Genomic DNA, 24,900 nt, shown 5'->3' with positions numbered 1-24,900 from the left:
GGTTTCCTACAAGAAATTGTGGCCGACAACGTTGTGCACTCTCTCAATTTTTATACAGTTTCGTCTTTGATGAAGTACGAAGGTGAACTCTGGAAGATCTCAAAAACCCTGGTGTTTAGAACTCTGCGAGTGACATCCTCATTCGCGAAAATTGCAGAATGTGCAAGTATTACTAACTCAGATCATCTAGCCCTTCAGCAACTACACAGTGCCCACAATGTGCGAAGTCATGCTCAGGACACGGTTTCTGAACAGGCCTCTAGGAATTGAGAGTTGCATTATCTATGATGGTGGTGCGACAGACAAAATCAACGCATGAATCTTTAAGGCCAGAATTGCTTTTGGCAATTTACACCACTTGTGATGTCAAAAAGATATCTCATTGGGTCCCAAATAACGCATATATTGGGTCACACTATGGGGTGTATTTTTATACGACTGTGAGAATTGGCCCATTCGGGTGGAGTAGCTGAGACATTTTCAGGCCTTTGACCACCACTGTCTCAGAACTAAAGCTTCAGCCGTCAGTCGGCCTTTGACCACCACTGTCTCAGAACTAAAGTTTCAGTCAGCCGGAGCTAACGAAGATAAACAGACAGGTTTTGGTGAAGTAGCGGGTATTGCCCTCAAAGAATGCATCCAGCGTTGCAAGTTAGCCGGGACCTGTGCTATACGTGTCGAGTTACTCACGCCAAGAAGAGTGCTGTTTTCCCTACCTAATTCGGAGTGGCGAAATTTGACGTGACAGACTGGGATAAAGGAGCTTACAAAATTCAGGGTGAGGTTGGTTCACTCAGACTTCCAAGCTGGAGTCCACCTAACGCCTCATGTGTTTGGGTGCAGACAGTGAACGACTGGGTGGCCAACCAATGTCACTGAATCACCAGTGTTCTCCTCTGGGATGATGAAGATGATGGTTATTGTGACGGCAGAGATGATGACGATGACGACGATGAAATATCCCCTTCCTCTAGGTGCCTTCGCTTTAACCTGTTTAAGTGGCGGCGTCAACGGTGCTTCCGGCATAGTGGAAGAAGCGAGTGCTTGTTCTTCTAATATGGATTTAGGAAAGTTTGGTTTATGTCTTTGTAGGGACGCTTCCTGTATTTGTGATCTGTCTGTATTTTCAACGAAAACTATATGTACTGGACTTGCCTGAACTAGCAAACCCTTTTGAGGATAACGGACAGAAACTACTATGAATGTAAACATCAGTTTGGAATGAGTCTGACTATCTGTATGACTTCATGCTGTTGATAGCCTTAACAAAGATGTCCACCACAGTACGGAATTCAAATGCACTGCAGTCACAAATAGTTGTTTGTAAAGTGTAGCAAAGTAATACTTGCCTCGTTTAGAACTTGTGTTCTTCCGTCCAGTTCTTCATCGCTAATCGACTGTGGTGGACAATACCTGGCTATGAATGTTCTTTGTGGTGACTGACACTCCACGGAGCTAGTAGAAGGAGATTCCTTAGGTGGACACGATTCAGCAGGCTGGGGGTTGCTGTCTTCGTGTGCTAACGGGATTTGATTTCGATCATTAGAAGTACCTCGAACGTCTGAGATAAGTTTGTCATCACATATCTGTTTGTTTTCTTTTGTACTGCTGGCTTCTGAGGTGGTAAATTCCAAAGGCTGATCAAGAGATTCAGTTGAAAAAGACAATGTTTGAAAGGATGAACTTTTGTGGGACGGTATCTTGGTGAAAACTTCGATCCCAGCTCCTGTTTCATTCAAGAGTATTCCTTGTATCTTGAGCCTCGAAAGGGGATTAGAGGCCTCTCCAGCCAACGGAGCGCATTGAAATACCTCTAGAGATTGTTTGAGGTCCGTAGGTGGTGCAGAAAACTTTGGCGTGATATATGTGGGGATGATCTCCGGTTCCCTCGAAGACACACTGATTTCAGAAGGTTTGTCAAAACAAAGAGAATTTACGGAAGATTGAATTTCGTACGTAATTTCTTCATCCGATCCCAAACTGGAATTTCTGGGTATAGAAGCAGTTGAGTTAGAACGAATAACCATTTTCTGTGGGACGAGCGTCACTATCCTGTCCCCTTGCCACTGAGTGTCGTGTACAGTTGCTGTGACCGGTGTCGATCTATCTTCAGTGACATAATTTCGCTCTTGTAACTCACCTACCTGTTGGACAGGCAGAAGCCTCAATGCTGGTTGTTGCTGTTCCCCTTCCAGTGTCATATCGTGAATCACACCTGTGATCCCAGATTCAATGTTATGCCGGACCAACGTTTCTGCCTGTTTGTAAGGATGTTCGATTTCGAAACACGCACCACCTTCGACTGTGAGTGGAGCATGAGACTCGGTTGCTTCTGTGAAATAGGTGTGCTGCTGATTGATGCCCTGCGCGGTTTGTCTACATAACTCAAAGATATTAGATAAGTCTTCATCGAATGAACTGTGCACTCGAGGACTCAGAGATGCAAACAACCCACCAACAGTCTGATCGATAGAATTATCCGGTGGATCGCCCAAGTCAAGCAGATTTTCATTCAGAACAAATGCGTTCGGGGTTTCTGTTTCATTTTCGCCAAGCTGGGAATACTGCGTTGACCACCACTGTCTTTGTTCCTGAACTTTCTCACCAAGGGGTTGAGCATCATGCGAATAACTGCTGTTCTCGTTTTCTACACTACTCATTTGTCTGTGCAATTCACTGCTTGATTCGCATGTGGCTTTCTCATCTACACTAGATGCGTCCGCGCCTTCAGAGAAAAGTGTGAAATTTGGGATCTCTGGTGTTTCACGTTTATCACACTCCAGTCCATCTCGAGACGGCTGATCCGTAGTTTGCATTGTTGGTGGCATGCGGAAATCGCCCGGTGACAGTACCCCTTTGGAGTCGGTAACTTCAGACATCATCTGATAAGCTTTGTTGGCACACAAGAGACAAGGGCTGGATGGTTTCAAGTGAGCTGGAGAGAAATCCGGTGTTATGTCATGGTATTTGCTATCCTGCGACTGCATATCCAAAAGTGATAGGTGTCTAGTTAGACTATCGTTGTTCGACAGCTCATGAGTGTGTGCTATCTGGCCACTCATTCGGACCTTCTCATCAGATGTATTATCAGACAAATCGCAGCTTTCGTCCAGCACAATCAGATCTGACGTTTCCTGCTCCATACGTTGCTCTCTTGCTTCGTTTTTACTCTGCCTCGGTGTACTTGACACCACGTTTCCCTGATATTCTATCAAAACAGCTTCCGTGATGTGTGGTGCCATTTGGTTCACTACTTCAAGTCCGTGGGCTATATACCGTAATTTTGCGGTAGGAGTCGTGTGAGCAAATGCGCTGACGCCGAAATACTCATCACTAGGTTCACACTCCAAAATACTGTCCGAAACATACTGCGAAAGATGTGCTGTGTATCCGCATGGAGCCGCGAGGTTTGAAGCTAAGGATTTTGAAATCTCTGACTGGTTCGAAGGATGGGGTATTTCCGGATTGGGATGGTCATTCACATCTTTCGTTGCCTGGTGCGCGATGGACGCTGCCAAGTTCCACTCAGTGTCGTCTCTATCGTCTTTCTCATCGACAGATGATGTGGTGGGTATACCTCGAGGTTCTTTCAGACCCAAATCATCTGTTCCTTTTCGCAGTTCTGGGTTAGCCCATGGATCGTCTGGTGTTTCGGGTGGGCTTGGTGAATTTCGAAAGTGATTTACAGATGACTGAAATTCACCTCCAACTGAGACTCCATCATTTATTCCGTCATCTGTGGTAGCTGAGGTTAATTGCCAACCTTCCAGTTTATTCTTCTGCCACTCAGAAATGGATGACTTTTCTGACGGAGTGGTAAGGCTAGAAGCGCCAATACAGAGTGCACTATTTGATGAGTTTGGCACCAAAATCATCTGGTCATAACACGGGTTCAACTGCTTTTGCTGCACTGCCGGTGGAGAACTCACAAGAAGGGAAGGCACTCCCAGCTCAACTGTCGTTTCGTTGTCAAAAGCACTGAAATGAGCCGCGCACTGTTCTGTGCCGTAAGCTGGGGAAGTATCATTAATTCGTTTTATCCCTCCGACTATCAGACTTGAGAAGCCACTATCCTCAGTTGCGTCGTGTTTAGTGGTTTCTAGATCGCTCATCCTGCTTTCGTGCCACGGTATCTCTGAAACAAGATAGGCTGGGTTTTCTGACAATATAGGCTTTAAACCCCTTATGTCATTCGCATCTGGGCGCATTGGCTCACTAGGCGTGTCACAAACTGTTCTTAACATAGCGCTAATCAGTGGACTGTGGTAGGTTGAAATCACTTCTGCATCAGCTTTTGACACCAAGGACTGGTTATCCGGCTGGCATGTTGACTCAACATTAGGGGCAATAGATGCTTGGTATTGAGATTTGGATGTTCCGGAAGCCTTTTCGGTGGACTCCGAATTGCTTTGATTTGCACCACGGCTCGAATAACTCGATAGGTCAAGTCCACTGTCCACTTCATCCCTCCCATCACCATCGTGGCCAACGTGCCGTGATCCTTCAGAAGTTGTGGGAAATAGTTTTGAGGACACAATCCCCTCTTGTATTTCACTTTTTCTTTTGTCACATATGCTATCCACTTCTTCACTAACATCAGCGAATTTGGCAGACTGCCTTGCCTGATCAGTTTTGACTTGCGGTTGTTGTTCTTCAAAATCCAGATCGACTGAGAAGTTTGGACACAATCCAGTTTCCGTTGTGTTGTTCAACTCCTGTACGTATAAATCGGATGTGCTTGCCGAAGCCTGGGTGCAGACATCCGCCGAAGTTTCTTGCACTGGCGAACAGAACTCTGATGTGTCTTCTACGAGCGTGCTATGCATCAAGGGGCTAGTTTGATCGAAAAATGCCATATCATCCTCGATAAATTTTTCCACGAACTGTTCGGTGTTCAGCGCAGAAAAGTAAGACGTGTTAGTAGTCGTCTCACTGATAATCGCCGTCGGTGGAGAAAAATCTTCGGTTAGTTCCGGACCATCACCAAACTGTTCTGACCTAAGAGATGAAAAGCACTCATTATACAACCTGTTCTTGTTGTCAGTGCACTGGTCTCCATCAGTATTACCTTCCATATTGTGCGGCACCTGCGACAAGCCACGCTTTGAAATGTGTGGATCAAAGGTCGACTCAGCCCCGTCAGTAGGCGTAATCATCCATGATCCGGTACCGCTTAACACCTTCTCCTCAGGTTTGCCCATCAGACCATCAAGCTTCGCCATCAGCTCGTCGACTTGATGCACCAAGGGATAGCTTCGCCGTGGTGTTTTTGCCTTATACTTTGGTGATATAGGCGATCTAATATTTACGGCTTCGGTTTCAGCGTTGCCCTGCTTTTCACTTGCTCGAATTTTCAGCGTTCTTGAGGCATCATACACTTGCTCTTCTAGACGAAGGGCGCTCATTGATCGACACTTCATAACAGGGGAGGGGCCACACTTCTCTATTGCAGTTTGGGCAGGATACCCTTGTTCTCCCAGATTTTGATCAATGTACATGAGGTTCCTGTAGCGGGCAGTGGCAACACTGTCTTGGTTGGACGCGACAACATAATCTGATCCAAAGGAAGGGGTCGAACTTGGCTCTGAAGCTTCTTGAAATTCATCTGATAACCGAGAATGCACACTATCACGCTTAATCCGTCTCACGGATTTCTTTGACAGATCCGGGAGTTTGGGTCGCACTGAGGCAAATTTTCCACTCAGTTCTGTCTCGCATAAGTCACTGTACATTTTGTTTTCGGGTATGTTCACAGGTGGGCACGTCTCCAAAAAACTGGATTTTGTTTTGCTGAATGGTGTTTGATCTTTAGTGCTGCTTTTGTTGTCCACTTTATTGGTCACAAACAATGGAGGTAAAGGGAGACCTACATCACGCTCTCTTAGGACTGGTACTGAAAGCGAGAACTTTTGTTGTTGAGCTATACTCCTATCTGCAGCGGATTTCCGCCATACTCCCTCAAACATTAGGTCTCCAGATCTTGCCTTGGGGTACAAGTTCACCTGTCCGGACATTTCGCGAATGTCTGCAGCTGATGGAGATTTTCCATATTCCTTGGGAGAAGGATTCTGATTTGCGGCTGCGTACACAGCTCCGAATGGGGAACGTTTGTTCTTTGAACCGTGATGCTGTACGATTTCTTGCCCATGGCCCTCTGTGAGCGATTTCATACCTGTCTGTTCACATCTTTCATTTAAAAACATGATGAAGCCTTCCGATTTTGAGAATCTGCCGAGGAAGGTGTCTTGCTCCATTGTGTGTTCTCTTTCAGATCGGTGTTCTCGTCGTTTAATTGGTTGTGTTTCGATTCTTGTCGGATAGCCCATATTGCAAAGATCAGATGCCATAGGGCTCATACTGCCCCATCCAGAATCGATAAAACTAGCTGAAGTGTTATGCAAGTTCTGCTTGCGACTTGGGAGTGATGCGCTTAACTGAAAATCATCCACTTCTTCATCTTGAATGTATGACACTGGTGTTGCAAAATCACTCGTATCATCTGTGTATGCGGTTGAAATGGTCAAGAAGTCTCGATTCTGCACTGGTAAGTGTGGAGTGAGGCGGATGTAGGTGTGTGGGCAAGTGCTTTGATGAGGAATAACGTCACAGCAAGACGGAGCGGAGAAATTACCCTCATGAACCGTGTGATGCAAGCACATTGCCTGTGGTCCATCATCTTTAGAATCTAGACGAGGTACGAGGTGAATGGGTGACGTTTGATCGGGTTTTTCTGGAAGTTGCAATTCATATGTTCGTCCACGAGAGATGCTCTGTTGGTTTTTAGCAGTCTTTTGTCCCAAACACAATAAAATAGATCTTTTCGAATCCGAATTCGCTGCCTCGTGAATTGCTTGACTCGGCTTGTTCTTCTGGCCTTCTGTCACACTAACGATGTTGCCATCCCGTTTGAGGAGTAGAGCGCGTTTATTTTTCTTTTTGTGATGCGGCCATTCATCCACCTTTGATGCCTTTGATCTTGATGATGCGGTATGCCTTGCTCGAAGTCTGCATTGTGTGATTTTCGGCAAGCACATGTCATTTCACTTGATGCTAATGAGCAATCTTATACTTGACAAGTATTCTCAGAGCTTGAAGGTTAGGTTTGAAATGTGTTTGTTTCCTGCATACGTAGTCTTCCAGTTTAGTCGGAAAGTGAATACCGAAATTCCGTACGTGATTTATAACAGGAACCAGAAGTGGAGTAACACTCGTGATTTAAGCGCAGTCGCATCGTCCTTGCATTTCAGTGACCTGATTGGCTGTTTAAATGCGGCTTGCGGTTGGACGTGAAACCGATGCACGATTGGTTGAAATGCGCCAGCTAACGTAACGCACAAGTATCGATCAAATTGAATCAAAATGGGCCTGAAAGATTTGAAAAACGACCCAAGCAGCTGACATGACGGACGCTGTTCGAAATTTATTGCATGCGCCAAAAACGCACCTAGTCAAGTTTTTCGTCATAATTCAACTTCTGGTAGATGACAAAAAATCATCCTTCGCAGGATACATTGGGAATTTACGAGAATAATACTGGAGATACCAAGGATACAACAACCCCGTAATATCATTGTGTTTTGAAGTTTTCAGATTATTATGCCTCAGAGGCCTCATAATACCTTTAGTGAGTGTCAACTGACATCAGACCGATGCCTCTTCATTCCTACTTTTGTTCGAATTTTGTGCAGGTTATTAGTAGGGTTGAGATGAAGACCGTAATTTTGCCAGTCCAACACCTCCATGAGAGGTAAGACAAGGTGGTTCTTGACGAACTGATGCGCGTTACTTACCAAGTCGACCTTCTAGAATATCCCACAGCGCAGCCGACTGATTCCAATAAGTGACGCTGCTCAATGCTTGAAACTGAATATATTCGTAAAATTACTGACAATGACTTAGTATTGCCATTTTTTAAGTAGCGTTTTGTAGGCATTCCATCCCTTGAATAAAAATGACGTGGTCTCAACCCTTGAATACATCCGTATATCCGGTTCATAGGTGAGTGTCCTTTTGGTCATCAACGCTGAAACAGCGGCGTCGCTCACCTGAGGAAAGCTGGCACTCAAGGTCAACAAATTTAGATGATAGCTTTCGAGCCTGGTAAAAATCATTCTCTCTCATTTAGAAACTGTCGTCGCTTCGCCGTTTATCAATCTAAACTTAACTGCTTTCTCGTATACGTGTGTTTTTCAAAATTGGAAGTGGAGTGGTCACGGAATTTAAAGGGTTTGAATTATCCAAAAAGAACGTTTATCAGCACACTGCGTCATGCATTCAAGTAGGGTTACATTGAACGTAGCCAGAAGGATGAAATAGTAAAAAACACAGGGGTAGTAAGTAGTACGTCTCTGTATCTTGATAGCCTTAAATATCACCCATTCTTTTTCATCCCGGAGTTTTTGGCAATTCCATGTCCTCAGAAATATTCAGCATGTTGATAAGCTATCATTTCATTAAGATATCCCTAAATACTTGTTACGACATTTCATCGTGCAATTATATCTTGGACTGAGTTAGTCTGCTTGACCAAGTTTACGCATCTGAACAGTTTAAGGGCGACTCAACTGAAAAGCTCGTTTATGACATTTTGTACATAGACCGCTCAGTGCCCCAATAGGCATAATATTCTAGGTAGCGAACTATATTGTGTTGTCGTTACGCAGTGCTTGGTTGACCCGATATAGATTTTTTGAAGTCAGTCGAAAACTACAGTCCTGAGGAGTCAAGTAATCACGTTTTACTAGGACACGGATTTCTATGCAACTGAAAAACAGCACTCAGTTTCACACTATATTTGTATCAGCTAAAAACTTGTCTGAGCCTCCCTGTCCATCACCTAGCGACGCTATACGTCGATAACTCGAATATCGTGCCAAATGGAAATACGAGGTGGACTTTGTCCAGCACATTTAGCTCCATAACAACATAAACCAAAGATTCAGTGAAAGCTATCTGTAACATGAAGATAATTTAAAAAGGAGTCTATTTTGTCGGTTGCACAAAATATACTGTTCAGGTGGAATCTAGAGAGAGAGAGAGACACATCCACCCGGTGCTCCGCGAGACTGGAGAAACCTGTAGTGTACTGTCAAAGTGTTTCCAGCAACCTTATGAGCTGCATGCCAATCTGCCAAAAGTACAGTGCGGATTTTGTTTTGAATAGCCAGTGGTTTCAAATACGTCAATTTGTTGATTTGATATCCCGGTAACCTGTACACAATTACTAAAAGATACTTCCTCTTGTATCACTTATTTACGCATTACGTACCGAAGCATCCAGTTGCAAATCCTTCCATTGCAACCTCTACTGGCTTGCTGTAATTGGTGCAAATTATCCGTAGGTGAATTTGTCCCCGATTTTTGAACAACTCCAGATGAGGAGACCCTAACCTTATGTGCATTCCCGATACTTGTCACTTAGTCTCAGCGTTCGAAAAAACACACATGCAGGGCAAAAATTGATTCACCTGTTCCTTTCATCAAACTGAAAAGTTCCTCGGTTTTGTACAGCAGTCTGAAATAGAGACCTCTTCTAATGGAATCGACTTTCTTGCGAGAACTAAACGGTGCGACGGAGTTGCATTCGGAAATGATAGCGGGGACTTTTCCCGAGTTTATTCTTCTGGGAGTAAGCTGACAATTGTCTTTTACGAGAATAGCTTTTCAGAAGCCTATTGCCTGCAGTGCTATCTCCATCTTTGCAGCCTTCCCACCTGCTTTGTAGCTGTGGCTTTCTTATCAATACATCTATATCAATTGGGTTTACGCGACCTTCGCGCAGCGTTTTTTGGAAAGAAACACCTGATCAAACAAACACTTACTGTATGTACCTCATAATTCACGCGAATCGGCGAAAATGTATGATAAATGACTTGATTGTCCACAACCCAAACTGATGTTATCATCTGTCACATGCACGCTGTGTCATATTATCACGTGTGAGATCCATCATCACGCACCTGGTTCCTCAGAGGCCTCATCCTTTCTGAGAATAACCACGCTACCATACAAATCGTACACCCTAGTCAATTTATGGTACCACAGCTTAGTGCATTTGGTACCTTTACTGAAGTAAAGTGAAATGGTTTAGCTGTATCACACTTCCACTGCCTAGCTGTCTTACCATCCGGACGCATTCGAGATGCAGAGGTCGGACTCGAACCACGGACCTTCCGGTCAGTATGTTTGTGCCTCAAATACTGTGCCACCTCCAGATTTGATGAGCGGTTAGAACCTGACTGGTTATTGATAGTTAGCTTAATTTTTTTAATCCCTAGCTGTTCGGAAAAGGTTATAAATGCCGGTTTTGTTCATGCTCACTGCGGCTTGGTTACAACGCCGAATCGGTACCGGTTGGTGGAACTGGATTTGCGGACACTTCTTTATATCATCCTGCTAACCTCATTGTGTGACCAAGACAATCCCGGTGGAATACTGCAACCCATTCTTTTTGCAAACGACCTGAGTATTAGCAGTACTGTACAGTCAACTTGAGATAATCTAGCGTGATTTCGGCACAACGGTATCAGTTAGATAACCGGATCCCGAGTCACGTGTGGCTAAGCACATACGAAAGAACAGCCGTGTGCGAGCGAAGTAAAGACTCCAAGAGGCAAATTTCTCCCAAACTGATGTTCACAAAATCTGCGCTCTAATTTTAGGCAGAAAAACTCAGCGGACGCCAGTGATAACTTTTCAGGCCAGAGCCGTCTAACTGCATTTCAGGTTATTCATGAGAGTTGTAAAATTTTGTATGTCTACTGGACATTCGAAGTTCAAAAACAGTTTCTATGATCAATCACTGGTGTGAGGAGTGCAATATCTTGCCGCAATCTGATTATTCGTACATTGCGTGTGAAACGCACGATGCTTCGCCATTCACATCACATCTCATAGGTTGTGAATGCACTCGGGCGTATAGCATCGTGGATGCCTGTTTCGTATGTTCTCACCGTGTTCAGCAGCCACATCTAGTGTCTCGGTTGATGGAATCGTTCGCAGTAAAACGTTCAGGTACTCAATAGAAGGAAACTACTCACAAGGTTGCTGAAAACTCTTCGACAGCGAACTCGTGAGCAGTTTCCTTCATAAAAATATACTGCTTTATCTCAAATATCGTGCCAACTGAAACATGAGGCGGCCTGTGTGCAGCACATTCAGTTGTAGAATATCATAAACGGGACATTCATTTGGGTCTCTCGTGAAAACCAAATTGATTTGTAAATGAGTGTATTTCTCGAACTCGGCTAGAAGCTTATCATCAGACCGCTTTATGTGAAAGTTTTTCATTAGTCCGTTTCCTCTGTTAGGTTTGGAGCAATAACCTCAGCCCCATACGCCCAAACTGATTGCGGCCTGGTGGTACTTCCCTGCCTAGCGTTTCGATCTCGCAACGTGACCTTGATTTTCCGTTCAGAACACTATATACAAGAGATTGAGCTGAGTTTAAAGTCAGTCCCCATCAAATCCAGATCGGTATGCAGATAAGTATACAGGTCGTACCAAATCTGTTGTTTTGAATCCACTGGTTTATTTAGCCGTCAGTTGCCTTGCCTGCAACGAATCATCAGTGATTCTGGTCACTGGTTCCGCTCGCGTAATCCTTTCCGCATCGCACGCTCGGTTCAAAACAGTTCATTTGCACCGGAATGCAGACAGTGGACGAATTGAGTTTACGGTAAAGAAGGTCCATTCGGGCTAATAGGGCCAGATAGGTTCATGGGCCGTAGGCTGGAATTAGTGACACTGCGGTCTTTGTCCACTCGGATACACACAATGTTTTCTTCTTTGATGAAAACATCATTTGAGGCTCATTATTGGAATTTCCTTACGAGCGAAGCTACAACTTTTTGGCGTACCTCTATCGATCGGCTGTATGTCACAGTGACAGTGAGAGGCGGATCAGCTGATAGCTTGCTTGGCTTGATTCAAAATGAATCCACGTGACCAAAAACGTGGCTGGCAGAAATGAGAGAACATCTGCCCGAAGAAATACACAATCATAACCCGTTCTCACACACTGTCGAAGAAATTAGAACAGTCCAGTGTATACACATGTAGACGAATTCTGAATTTGAGAATTCGGCTTAATGAATAAACTACAAAAACTACAAAACTACCTTTCTTTAAGACCGTTAATTATCAGCACACATTCGTTTCAACCACGATTCTTGCCAGCAATTTCGAGTATCTTATTCATGGATAAGATACTCAGTATCAGCTGACTTCAATTACCTATATACAGTGACCACTACATCCTATTCATTTTTATCATTTATTTTTGAAGAGCATGGTCACAAACATAAGAAGTGAATGCAAGCGATGAATGCGAAAGAGTAACAGGAGAATATGGGGGAAAAGAGAGAAACGTCTCATTCGAAATCATGCCAGGGACAGTGCCAGTCTGATGAGGTGAATCCCAAAGTATGTAAAGATTTTGGTATGGGAACAGGCGTCTAAAGACTAACAACCAAAGAAAGGACAAACAATGGTGAATGCTCTTCAAGGCGCAGTATGCGCTAGCACAGTCAAGACTCGCACATCAGGCACAAAGTGACCGTCATACTGGGTCTGGTGTGAGATTAAATGGCAAAAATGTACCTTCAGCTCCATGTGCCACGCATAAAAGTGTCATAAGTACGCAGGGAGCCCACAATGGCAAGCAAACACAAGTCACTGACTGCGACCTTAGGAAGTCCCAGTCCAATAACAGCCTTAGCGGATTGAGGAAAGCAGATCCCTCGATAAGAGATGATCATCGGTTGGTGGACCAAAAAGTCGATATCACAACCGATGGCATGCAGGGCTGAGATTATGTCGAGGGAATGTCCATCATGCTGCTTGTAGTATTCCTACGCGATCGGTTCCCACATTTCTGTTGGCAGCAATTAGGAGGAGTATTTTGTCAAATGAGTACCCTGCTTCCCCATAAAATTACAAAATAACCGTCGTTGCTATGTTAGGATGCACTGTTCATCATGCATGAACGTCCGGTCATTCATTCTCTGCGACTTCCGTCTTGGAATCGGCCGGTTTGGACCGCCCCCCAGCAGTTGAGTTTGGAAACTAAGTGGCCCACAGATGAGCAACTGACGGGTCAGTCAACAACACCATGAACCACATGACTGAAGACTTAGCGAAGCTGTGTTCCACTGAATCCCAAAAAATTATTCTTTTTTATTCAAACTATATCCGTCCCTTCTTAACACACAGTACTCAACTGTCAAATTCAGCTTAACTAACTCATGGAGTACCTGGTCTTACAAAAACTCGTTATGACATTTGACTTGTTATGGGAAGTGAAGTTGAAAATATGATCCTTGGTTATAGGCCCCGGGATTCTAAACTCCATGTACACTGATCAAGCGTGTTTGTCGTCAGTACAATGAAAACCCAGTCCCTCCTGCAAAGCTAGTTCTTAGCATAAAGTAGGTATTCAGAAGAATTAAAACTCTAAACGCTCATGCCGTTACGTTCTAGACAGCTCATTCTTTCACGGATGTAACTAGCGTTGGACCGCGGTGCACATGACATACTATACACGTGAATAAAATGAAGAGCGGCGCGGCATGTTTCGTACTTCACCTACAACGGCACCTCATTATTGTCGTTCTTTATTCGGTTGCATGCCACCCGAAGTACTTAGTGCTTCCTCGGGTTTCCCAGAACTGGAATAAGTCAAAGGTGTGGTCAGGTCGCGTATACAACCGCTTTCGTCCTTATTGAAACTAACTAGGTGAGATCAGACAAGTGAGTGGCACTTTGATTAAAAGTTTCAGGCTGTGAGCCCTGGATACTGCGGTCGCCGGGTAGTCTGCACAACTGGTGAAGTCGCTTTACGGGAGACTTGTGTTCTAGCCAACTGCTGAATAACTCAAGTAATCATCTGATTACACATCGATAGTCATTAGTCCTCGTGAAGCAGTCAAACGTTTCGTACTCTGTGGACTTAACCAGAGGTTTAGTTTGAATGTCTGATCGAATGTCAGAAATCTCAACTAAATGAACACTTTTGTCATCCCCATCGGGTGAGTACAGTGAAGTTGAAGACCAGACCTTTAATCCTTACTATAGTTAGTAATTTACTAAAAATTTGGAAACATTCCCTTGTTTTGCTTTCTGTGCACAAGTTTTTCTGCCCAAAATCTATCAGCCATCTGTGATAAATGTAAACATACACTTAATGGTTGATGTGACAAACACTGAAAGTCATCAGCCGGGAACCAAATGTGTGATATTCTGGTTTCATGCCTAGAAACAGTCAGAAGAATGAGTACATTATTATTCCTCCCGTATCCTTCATTAACACCATACCGCACACAAACACTCGGGCCTTCAGAGACTACGTTCGCAGTTATGTTTGAACAACCCCCTGGAAACGCACCGCATGCGATAACAAAGTGCCGAATCTGGTTGCTAACTGTTAGAAAGTTGAAGACTGTGGGTTGGAGGATGGACGGTGGGATGTTGGGACTGGACTACTACAAGAAGCCACAGTCAGGTGCTCTGGTGATCCAACAGACTGATCATCGGTCGCCCTCATGTTTTTTTCTCCCCTTCCCTGATATGGCCATTGGGAAAGGAAGTTGAAATATAAATACCGTGTTACATAGAGCAAGCGGTGATCGGCGTCTAAGCCGCGAGTATCCAATATCCACCTGCTGTTGTTACTATGGGAGCATCCTTAGAAGGACTCATGTTATGCAATCAGAGGATACGACGGCGTATTGATTTTCGTCATGTATGGGGTTTTGGAGATGGTTCTTCTCTTACACCGTTTGTCCTATCGTCAGATTCTCGTTATACATCAGCATTTACCTAAATCGAACCATTATGTCACGGAAACCACACGGTTTAGTGTGTTATGTGGACTGAAACTATAGTATGACAACCGTGCATGTGCGTTTTCGGGCGTCTTCCAATAGTAATTTGACCAATGGCCGTGAGAAGGCAAATGTGCATCGATTTGCTTACTTTACGCCGTACATGTTTGACCTGATCGAGCACCCCGGTCGGCTGATGTGTGTGGGCAAGTCGACAAATCACTGTGGTCGTCTGCTATGATGAGAAGAAAAGTAGAGTAAACAAGAACCACAAGTTGTTTTGCTCTGTGACTTGGTTGACGATTAGTACCTAGTTTTCGCGTGCATTGATGTGGATCGCATAGGCCGTCGTCATCGACGGTTGGCACATCCGATTGAAATGGTGCATCACTGAAGATATATGACAAATATTAGTCGGCATGACGTCATGCGGAAGCTTTGATCATCTGTTGATTAGATCGGCTGTTAAACATCGTTTGATCGATCACAGCAGTACAAACATAGATGAACAGGTGTTGAAATAAAAGACACCACAAATTTTGTGATATCTTCGTCTAAGGAGAGCAGGAATTAACTGAAGTGGATGCCGCAGTGGAAGATGAATGATATATTTCAGGGGAAGCTGAAAGGTGATGATTCTGATTAGCGACTGGATCCACCATAGACGACCGAGATCAAAGCAAGTAAAAAAATGATGTTCTGGCTTCCAGAAAGCCACTTCAAGGACATGATAAGCTCCATGCAATTCAAAACCGTTTACATGGTTTTTAGGACTCGCAGGATGCCATTGAAAGACTGACAGGCGATAGTCTTATTTTTTAGTGTGGAAACCACTGTTTTTTTTCTCTAGCCAGTCCAGTAGGGATCCCATTGGGTTCTGCCCGCCTTCCTGTGAAAATAGGTGAATTTTGGCTTTATACATATGCAACCAATAAAGTAGTTGCTACAGTCGTGACGACAACTTTCCGGTCCAATAACTCTGGTAGAACGTGGAGACATCGTACGCATACTGTGTGAGGTATAGCGTCACAAATATTCGTAACACTTGCCTATTGCACCAAGTACGCGCACCAATCATTCTACAGCTGTTCGACTTCATTTGACCTCACGCTTCATTTGCCTTGATTTTGGATATAAAGCCCAAATGACTAAACTATGTACCCAGGTATTCGTAGAAGATAGGGCCTTAGCTGTCTCAATGGCATCTTCTACCATATTTCAACGTGGTTTATGACAGGGGTACCGATAAAAGAACCGGAATAATTTGCACCTTAGTGGTCAGTCTACTTTTATGCAGCAACACTAGAAAACAGTGATATTTGTAGGGATGGACTATTCCTCTCAAGGTTTGATTGGAGGGACCTATATAACCACATGACGAGTGTGCAGCCGGGATAAATGGCGTGTTATAGACAGTTTGAACGTTTTATTGGATTAGCATGGGCTAATGAGCATACCACTAGGCACCGCAGGAATTTATCGGAAAACACATGACAAAACATTCGGAGGCCGGAAGTAGTTAAACTGTGACATGTTTCTGGTGACATCTGCTTTAAACCAGTGCCACAAGACGATAACAGTATTCTGCTTTCAACAGTAGTGGTTCCCATATATAGTTTATGATGTACCGGAGTGCGTGGGTTGTGTTCGAAAATGAACCAAAGTATTCGAAGACAGCCGCCGGAGGAAAAAGAGTAGAAATCGTTCAAGAATTCCTACAAGGAGGGTCAGACGTTTGTTTTCCTTTCATCTAGAAACGCCTGTCTTTCATAGCATTCCTCAGGATGTTTTCCCATTTCGAGTTTGTACCATCTGAACGAGTATGATCGATGAAATGACACCTTTACATTCGCAACTAAAGTGAATGTCCTACTTTGTCTTTGTACGATATACCAAACAGGGATAAAATGCGACGACTGTCTGTTTGATTTCAAAATCAGTTTTTGTAGAGGCGATTCTGGTCACGGTTACCAGGACAGGTAGGTGAGTCGCCAAGCTCATCGATTTTAAAATAAACGTCGCGAGTGGAATTCACAGTGAAGCAAGGTTTTGTTTTACGCACAGGGAAGAGATTCTGCACTTCCTTTAGGTCTACACATCCTGGTTTGGGACAAAACAACAAAATTTTCGATACATTTTTAATGCTCACATTCTGAGCTCATTGGAGCTGGATTCGTTGTAACTAAGCCCTACTCTTTCACAAGCTTGTAGCTTGTGAAATAATAGTTGGGATAATTTGTAGTCTCATACAGCTGCTTTGCGAGAGTCATAAATATTTCTTGTCATTCAATATTGTACAAATATTTACTGTTACCAGCTGAAGTGCTCCATGCTGTAACTAAGCAAAAACGTTTCCAAATCAGTGAACAGTTCTGTCATCTTGTTGGCATTCGGAGGGAGCCATACCGATAACCTTTCATCCCTAATGAGTGTTCTTCACAGGTTTCAAACCACTCTAATAGTTCAAGATATCGACAAATACACTTCTTTGCAAATCGACTTGTTTTCAATGGGGGACTCAACTGAATCCCTTATTTATGGTAATCTTCAACTGGAATTGCTGCACAAAGCCACCTCATGTTTCGGTCAGTAGGATCTTCGGGATATCGCAGTATGTTTTCATAAAGGAAACTACTCACAAGGTTGCTGGAAACTCTCCGACAGCCCACGACCGGTTTTGCCCAATTCAGATTCAGGTAGAACATGAGGTTGACGGAAACTCGAGGACTGCGCCTACTTGATTAGCCCTCAGAAGGTTGAAACCAGTCCGGTGCTGTCGAAGAGTTTTCCGCAACTTTGTGAGTAGTATCCCTTATGAAAGCACAATAAATCCTTGTTAGTATGGAATGGTCTGAACTAGACATTTGAGCATAAGATTTTTACTAGCTGCCAATACACCCTCTTGCTTGGGGTTAGCTGACGATTTATTCATTCTTGTTTCTAACGCTCGACTTATTCTGTCATTCGCAGAATGTCAGTGCCTGAGGATGTGTAGTGGAAATGCCGGAAAAAAGCTGACGGTCAAGTAGATTTCAGCACAAATGCCGACATTTTCATTAAAGTAAGCTGCTTCGTTGACTGACGGAGAAACTGCGTGCAGTTATTGAGGAATTGGCCGTTTTTGTGTCATCGAACCGCCACTGATCATAAAGGTCGAAACGTGTCACGCAGAATCCGTTATGGCTGAACGTAATGTATTGATACCGGCACATTACGTCAGACACAGCAGGGGAAATCCCAAGCTGGAAATCCACAGAGAACCCGATAATCGGTAACCATAATTTTGGTGACTCTTTTCCAAAGCGATTGCGCAAAAGAGAGGCGGATGAATCTTCAAACATTCTGTGAGTTCGATCCCTCCTCCCACTCTGTTGTCCGACCGAATCGAGTTAAAATTTTGCATTGACAAGAGCGCCTCAAATTGTTGCTGCTTAAGTCCTTGGTTTTCCCCGTGATAGTGCATAAATTTCGGGTTTTTCTTGTTCTGCCAGTCATACGTATTCGGGTAGTAGAAAACCAAATAGCCATTCGAGGAGCGGAAGTCATACTTATCTGAGACATGGATTTGTTGCAGTTGCGTTGCTAGATATGGAGTTGGCTGGAATCTGTTCTAGAAAAGCTACAATTCCATCGCTGGAATGAACAGTCATGAGCTTCATATATCGTATGGTTCCGTGGTGGCTAGCTCTTACAGTAAGGACATCGGAAAAGACAGGCCTTGTTGATTGTGGTATCTACTTACCAAAATTTTCCACATCAACTAGAGGTAGACGAATAGCATACTAACGGAAGTTTGAAACAGCCTTGGACAGTTTTCAAACGTGGTCACCAGGACCAACGTAAACGAAACTACTTAATGAGGTAATTTTGCAAGGCTTCTGTTTGGCTTTAAATGTGGTCTCACGGGAAGCTAAGCAAAAGGTTTGTAATGATTTTCCAAGTAAAGGTGAAACAAAGCCACGCGGAACAAAGACACACAAATGAGACAGCTGTGCAGTAGCCTACTGGGTGCAACAATTATCCCGTAAGAGGAAAGACTTGAGTTTGAATCACTTTCAATAACTGTTTTTTCGTTTACACCGTGAGTACTTGGGCCCATAGTCATGTTTAAAGGCTGTGGTCCAAGAAAAACAGATGTCTAGCAGCTAACAGACCTGGATATCGGTGCAGCATATAACTATCGTCTTAATCTGTCTGTCCTAACTTATGTTAGGCATACCTAACGCACTTCACAGTATGATGTTTCGCCCTGAAGTTCAGAAGAAATTCACTGATACACCGATTGCGTCTGCGTGCTCGAGGCATGCGAGTAGTAAATCCGCTTCGCGCCTCTTGAAACATGAGATCTGTTGCGGAGTCACCTTGTAGCATTTGCTTGCAAATGAGTAACATTCAAGAATATCCAGGTAAGTTCAGGAAGATGCGTTCAAAGAGAAAATGGATATTCAGTTGCATATGAGAGTTTTGCTCCCCTGTCCAATAGTATGTAACCGTTCACTTGGCGTTTTCTAGCAAGTAACTCCGCAGCGAAGGCCTTCTTCCTTTCAAGAGTATCAGGCTGGATGGGGGAGGATGAAAACTACTTATAGCCAAGCCAACGGAACACCCTAACTCCGTCGGTTACTTCGTCTTCATTATATTGGCTCTAAAACTGGACCTTAGGTATTGTTCTGCTTCAAAAGTCCTGGCATTTTAGCAATGTTTCGAAGAGAAGCTAAGCTTAAAATCAGCCAATATAGATGAAAAACCAGGTTATGTTACAGAGAAACATCATTGCTACTAGTTGTTTTGTCGGCTGTCTTGACTTATTGACAATGTACTCAAGAACAAGTGGATGGAAAAGTTCAGAAACAAATCGATAAGATGTTGTGGAAGGCTGCCAAGTGTGGTGTGAATAAATTCACTGGATTTACACGGGTTAGTGGTCAAGAGGACGAGACTAGGTTCTTTCTTCAAAACGACCTTGTTGGTACACGATAGAAGGCAGGTTGAATGATGGGTTGATCGAAAGGCAAGAAGATCAACTGCTTGAACGTGAATTCTGATTAGCCGTCTCTATGTGTCATTGAACAACTACTCTCTTCACAAGGTTTTCTCGTCCTTTAATGTTACGGCGTCTTGTCAGACCTCAAGTGTACTTGTTACGATCAGCGCAGGGTCGGAATCCTCAGGTTCCGCAAGAAGACGTCTGGCGCCTAAGTCAGACGAAATATTTGGCTTACAGAATTAGACCAGCGACAAAGCCTGTAAATTTTTAGTTTTACTCATGGAGTTCATATGGCTAACGGAAGACGCTCGGATTCCGGTTAGACTTCTGCCGTGCTATGATGGCTGGGGAAATCACCTGATCAGTGTAACTATCCTACGACCACCCTAGACGCGCCACTATTTCAGTAAGATACTCTATCGTGATATCCTTTCAATTCAGCCCAAATGTGGGTATCTAATTTGAAGGTAAAAAAGGAAAAAGAGGATGAAGGTTGTTCTTCGAATTGTGAAAACGTTTCTATACTGTGAAATGAAACACTGGATATTTAACCTGAAATTGTTAGAAGTTTGCAGTATGAGATTTGTAAGCATCGCAAGATAGTTTTGCAGATACTTTGTAGGCACGGAACAAAAATCAACTCAGCCATAAAGTGATTTGCCAGCTACATGAAGCGTAACCAGTTGTCGCCTGTGACGTATTTGGGAGGGGATGCAATGTGGAGGCAGCACCTGAATTTACGTAAGCAAGCTGCTCAACCGGAAAACATCAGCGTTATTGAAAAAATGAGTGTCCCAGAAAAGGAAGACATCTACGAGAATGTAGTGCCAAAGCTGAGACAGTCATGAAGAAGTTTCGCTGAAAATTCCTGGCAAATCATGCCCATGTGGATGCGCCATATTCACCAGCGAGGTTTTATTTCAAATTTTGTTTTACGGAAGTTTATATACGCTGGATAGAAGTTTGTCACACCAAAGGAACCTACTAAAATAAATGGTCGTTTGTCGAGAAACGAGCATGACTGATGTGATGAAGACCGTGGTGAGACAGCAAAGCAAAATTTCAATAATTCATGCAGTCGGACTTCATCTATCGCCGTAAGTTTATCGCTCTTGAGATTTGGAGTTACTTCATTTTTTCTGTCGGGCTTTAGTTCCTTTGAAAACCTCACGTCACGTCGAAGTTGCATTCTAGGAGAGCTTTTTACAATAAACATGCACGCGTGTGTATCAAGTAGTATAAGCCGAGTTCAGCATGTGTATGTGGTAAAACATTCTGCAGGGAACCCTGGCAGGTCCGGTCAGTCATGGTCCCTTGTATTCTTAAATGCCACAAAAGTCGTTTGAACCTGGTGCCTGTTCACGACATATACACACTCATACTTAAAATCTATCTGAAAATAGGAAGCAAAATACGTACGGCAAAATATGTACCTCCTTGGTCCTCCGAGTCACACTTTTTGAGATCAGATGCAACTACCAAGATGAACTCGTTTGGCTAACACAGGTGCACGGTGCAGCTTAAGCAACTTGCGCAAGCTGAAATGTTACGAACTCGACAAATCTGCCAACATAGATTCAGAAGTCGTTCGTGACGTCCATCAACCGAAGTGTGGTGTAAAAATCATCCCAGGGAACACTGGGTTATATACTCGTGATCTGGCACATTTTCCTTCTGTATAATGAACTATCGAAACATTGTCCTACTTTAGAAATGGGTATTCGGCCTCAACTGTTTTCGGTCAAATGTTTAAATCGTAGGAGAAATCGATAAAAACCCTGATGCTGCACATACCTGAGGGAAACTGCCTAGTGTGTGCGACTGACCGTTTCTTTAACGCCTTTGGTAATGTCTGACAGGCAAGTCTACCAGGGAGATTTGTCTTCGTGGAAAGGTGGAGGCTCCGGGGAGGTTTTTTACGAGATTTTGCCGAAACCATGCAACTCAGTAAGCTGGCAACACACCCGAGGAAAGGCGACGGAGGGGCAAAATCGGATGGTATGCATTCTAGTCTTTAGCTCGTTGTTAGTTCCGTGAACAGACTGACTACAATACTTTTTCGTCCAGAGTATGTTTACGATCGCACTGTATTCGCAAAATGAAAGTTAGTTAGCGGCTGGAAACAACGTTTGTAGTGTGTTTGCAAGAGCTCACGAATAAAAACCACCGAGTTAAGGCGCATGTTCATACTAGCGTACTGAGACTTTCAGTCGCCCCAAAAAATGAACAGAAGCCTTCCGGAAATGTGCAACAGAACACACGTTTGCCTATCTTGTCTCCAAAGTGGCTTTCGCATGGAAGGTATCGTTTCTAATCTAGGATGAAGGCTATCACATTCTTCTAAATACCCGCCGGTCTGATATTTTTGTAGCCTAATACCCACCTACCAAATTCATCCGTCGCGTCAGTCATGGTGATTAACTACCTAGTCGTTTCCTCGATACAAGCGGGTATTGATACATTGCAAATATACCTGTTCTGAATGCGTTCATTCTTGGAAAGAACACACAGCGATTCCTTATTGTCTCACCTAATTCTCCTGAAGTTTATACGTGATGGAGTGAGGAAGCTGTCAAACAATCGTGTAACTCATCTTCATTCGGTCTTTAGATTGAGAATTGATTTAGACATTGCTATCAAGATAATGGCTACCCATTCAGAACCGGCCAAAGTCTTCCTAGGGAGGTTTTTTTTTCAAAGTCACTCACATCCTTGGGAGGGCGTTCGTGTATAAGTTCGTTCTGCTTTTCATCTAAACCACGGGTGCGCAGGAAATTGGTTGACGGGTTTATAATAAAACTTTTGGAGGTCCCTGTCATAATCAATTGTGATAACGTCCCCATTGATTGACAGTACAAAACATACATCGGTTTTCAGACATGTATTTTCCTTCACGTGTTCTTACTAGGCTCGGAAACATTTGATTGACATCACATGACACGGTAACATATATAGAGGAAAGTGGGTCGTGTCACGTGAATTTTTATGCTAAAATATTTATCCCTTAAAGACCTTATGATTTGGAACCAGGTGAGACTTCATTTTATTTTGAGCTTTCACCAAAATCATGATCTCGTTCGTGAAAAAGAGATCCATTGACTGTATATAGACCAGTTCAGTCCTTGCAACGTCCTGAGGGGTCTCGGCGGGATAAGTTCAGTAAAGATGTACACGTCATGCCACGACAGCGATAGGGGCTTTTACCGTAAATGTTAGACGGTCGCTGGCCCTCCGATCCGTTCTGCTTTCCTGACAACTTATTGTTCTACGTGATGTTGATATAGCGTTCGGTTTTTCACCCGATTGACTCAGAATGCCCTTGTTCTCTAGTGTACTAAAACGCGAATACGGCGAAGTTTGGCCGTTTTCTTGTGAGCCTCTCCTCCCATCAGAAGGCGAAGTTCAACAGTGACCACGGGCTAAAAACCTACGCTTCAAAAGCTAACGCCATACTGACAGTGGTTCCTGGAGAAAGCAGAACAATGCATTCTGGTAGAATGAAATAAACGCTAGAAAGAATTAAATGATTTTCCGTAGAGGACCAAACTAATCGGAAGTAGTGTCTGGACCTAATAAAACTTTCAGTAAGCCTGCTGGGCTTATATCCAAATCGGTTTGCCACTTGGTTACGATATCTGGGTAATGTTGGAACAGCGCTTTGCTGAAATCTACTTAAGCATATGTATCTGTGTTACCATTCCCCCTGTAGGAAAATTCGTGGCCAGATATTTCCATGTGGTGTTTGAAGCTTCCTTCCAAGCAGTGTCTCGGCTAGTGACATTCCATCACGTGGATTGGGGTTTGGCATCACTTGAAATGCCAACAGAAACCTTTGCAAGATTTCCTCCGTTAGTCATTTTGCTTTGAACTTTCAGGGTGTCAAAGAAACTTCCAGAATGGATGAGACTGCAGCGAACGGACATAAGTTGCACCATAATCCCGACAAAACTCTGCAAACACCGACGATATGAACTGACTGTGGTTGCTGGCGTTTCAAAGTAACTGAACAATTGTCGGAATCCCAGGTTTCTTGTGGCAGCTATGGGCTGTTCACTGGACGAATTTGCGGCCACCTTCTGTTAATGTCAGTCACAGTCGAAATGGTGTGACCACCAGCTGAAACTGTGTAATCGATATGGAGACAAGATGAAGGTTCGATTGGCTGCAGTCACCACCGTAGTTAGGTGACTTAGTCGCTGCGCCATACTGCGAAAAAGATTTGAAGACCTGTTTAATTTGGGAGTCTACCAGAAGAACGCTAACGTAACCGCGATCAGTGGCCTTCATCCTGTTTGTTCCTAGGTGGATCAGGAATGCTAGTTGTACCTCTTTCGGAATACCAACTCGTTCTGAAAATAAGAGGCCTCCATCGGCTAGTAACACGGCGTCACGCCGGTTGTAGTAAGGTCTCACTTTGCATTTTGGACAGCACACAGTCGTTAATTGCGCGGTACTTGGTGACCTGCTATAGTACACGGTCTTGGTCGGTAGTCTGGGGGACCATGTCAGCAGTCACTGGGCGAATGCAAACTGCCTTGGACATTGCGCAGTTCAACTCTGGTTTCAACTCTGATCCTGGTCTGATTGAATCAGTGAATCGGCTTGGCCTAGGCTGGTGGTGGACTGGTACTTGAAATTGAAGTCACATCCAAGAAGTAGAGTAAACCATCGCCAGAGATGGGTAACGGTACGCACGGGAATCCTATTCTTCGAATCAAATACAATACAATACAATACAATACAATACAATACAATACAATACAATACAATACAATACAATACAATACAATACAATACAATACAATACAATACAATACAATACAATACAATACAATACAATACAATACAATACAATACAATACAATACAATACAATACAACAATACAATACAATACAATACAAATACAACGTGATCGGTTAGTAAGGTTTACTGACGGCAATAAAGCAGGCAAGGTCTCCAAAGCTTCTTTTTGTATCTGACTGTAGCTGCTCTCGGTTAATGTCAATGATGTAGCTGCATGCGCAATGGCTTCCTGGCTGTTGTCAGGGAGCATAGGCGGTGAGATCAGTGCGCCAATACCAAAGTTTGAA

The 24,900-nt window shown here is 43.7% G+C and overlaps 1 protein-coding gene across 1 annotated transcript; it reads right to left on the bottom strand.

Moving 5' to 3' along the window:
- Positions 1-1,307: 1,307 nt before the first annotated feature.
- T265_09885 (hypothetical protein) lies at positions 1,308-7,034 on the bottom strand (the record flags this gene model as incomplete). Its single annotated transcript, XM_009176095.1, has 1 exon — positions 1,308-7,034. The coding sequence occupies one exon, from the start codon at positions 7,032-7,034 to the stop codon at positions 1,308-1,310; it is 5,727 nt and encodes a 1,908-aa protein (XP_009174359.1).
- Between the last annotated feature and the right edge of the window lie 17,866 nt (positions 7,035-24,900).

This window comes from Opisthorchis viverrini (genome assembly GCF_000715545.1).
Source record: "Opisthorchis viverrini unplaced genomic scaffold opera_v5_316, whole genome shotgun sequence".
In the NCBI taxonomy this organism is placed as follows: Eukaryota; Metazoa; Platyhelminthes; class Trematoda; order Opisthorchiida; family Opisthorchiidae; genus Opisthorchis; species Opisthorchis viverrini.
This window is presented reverse-complemented; position numbering and strand designations above follow the sequence as displayed.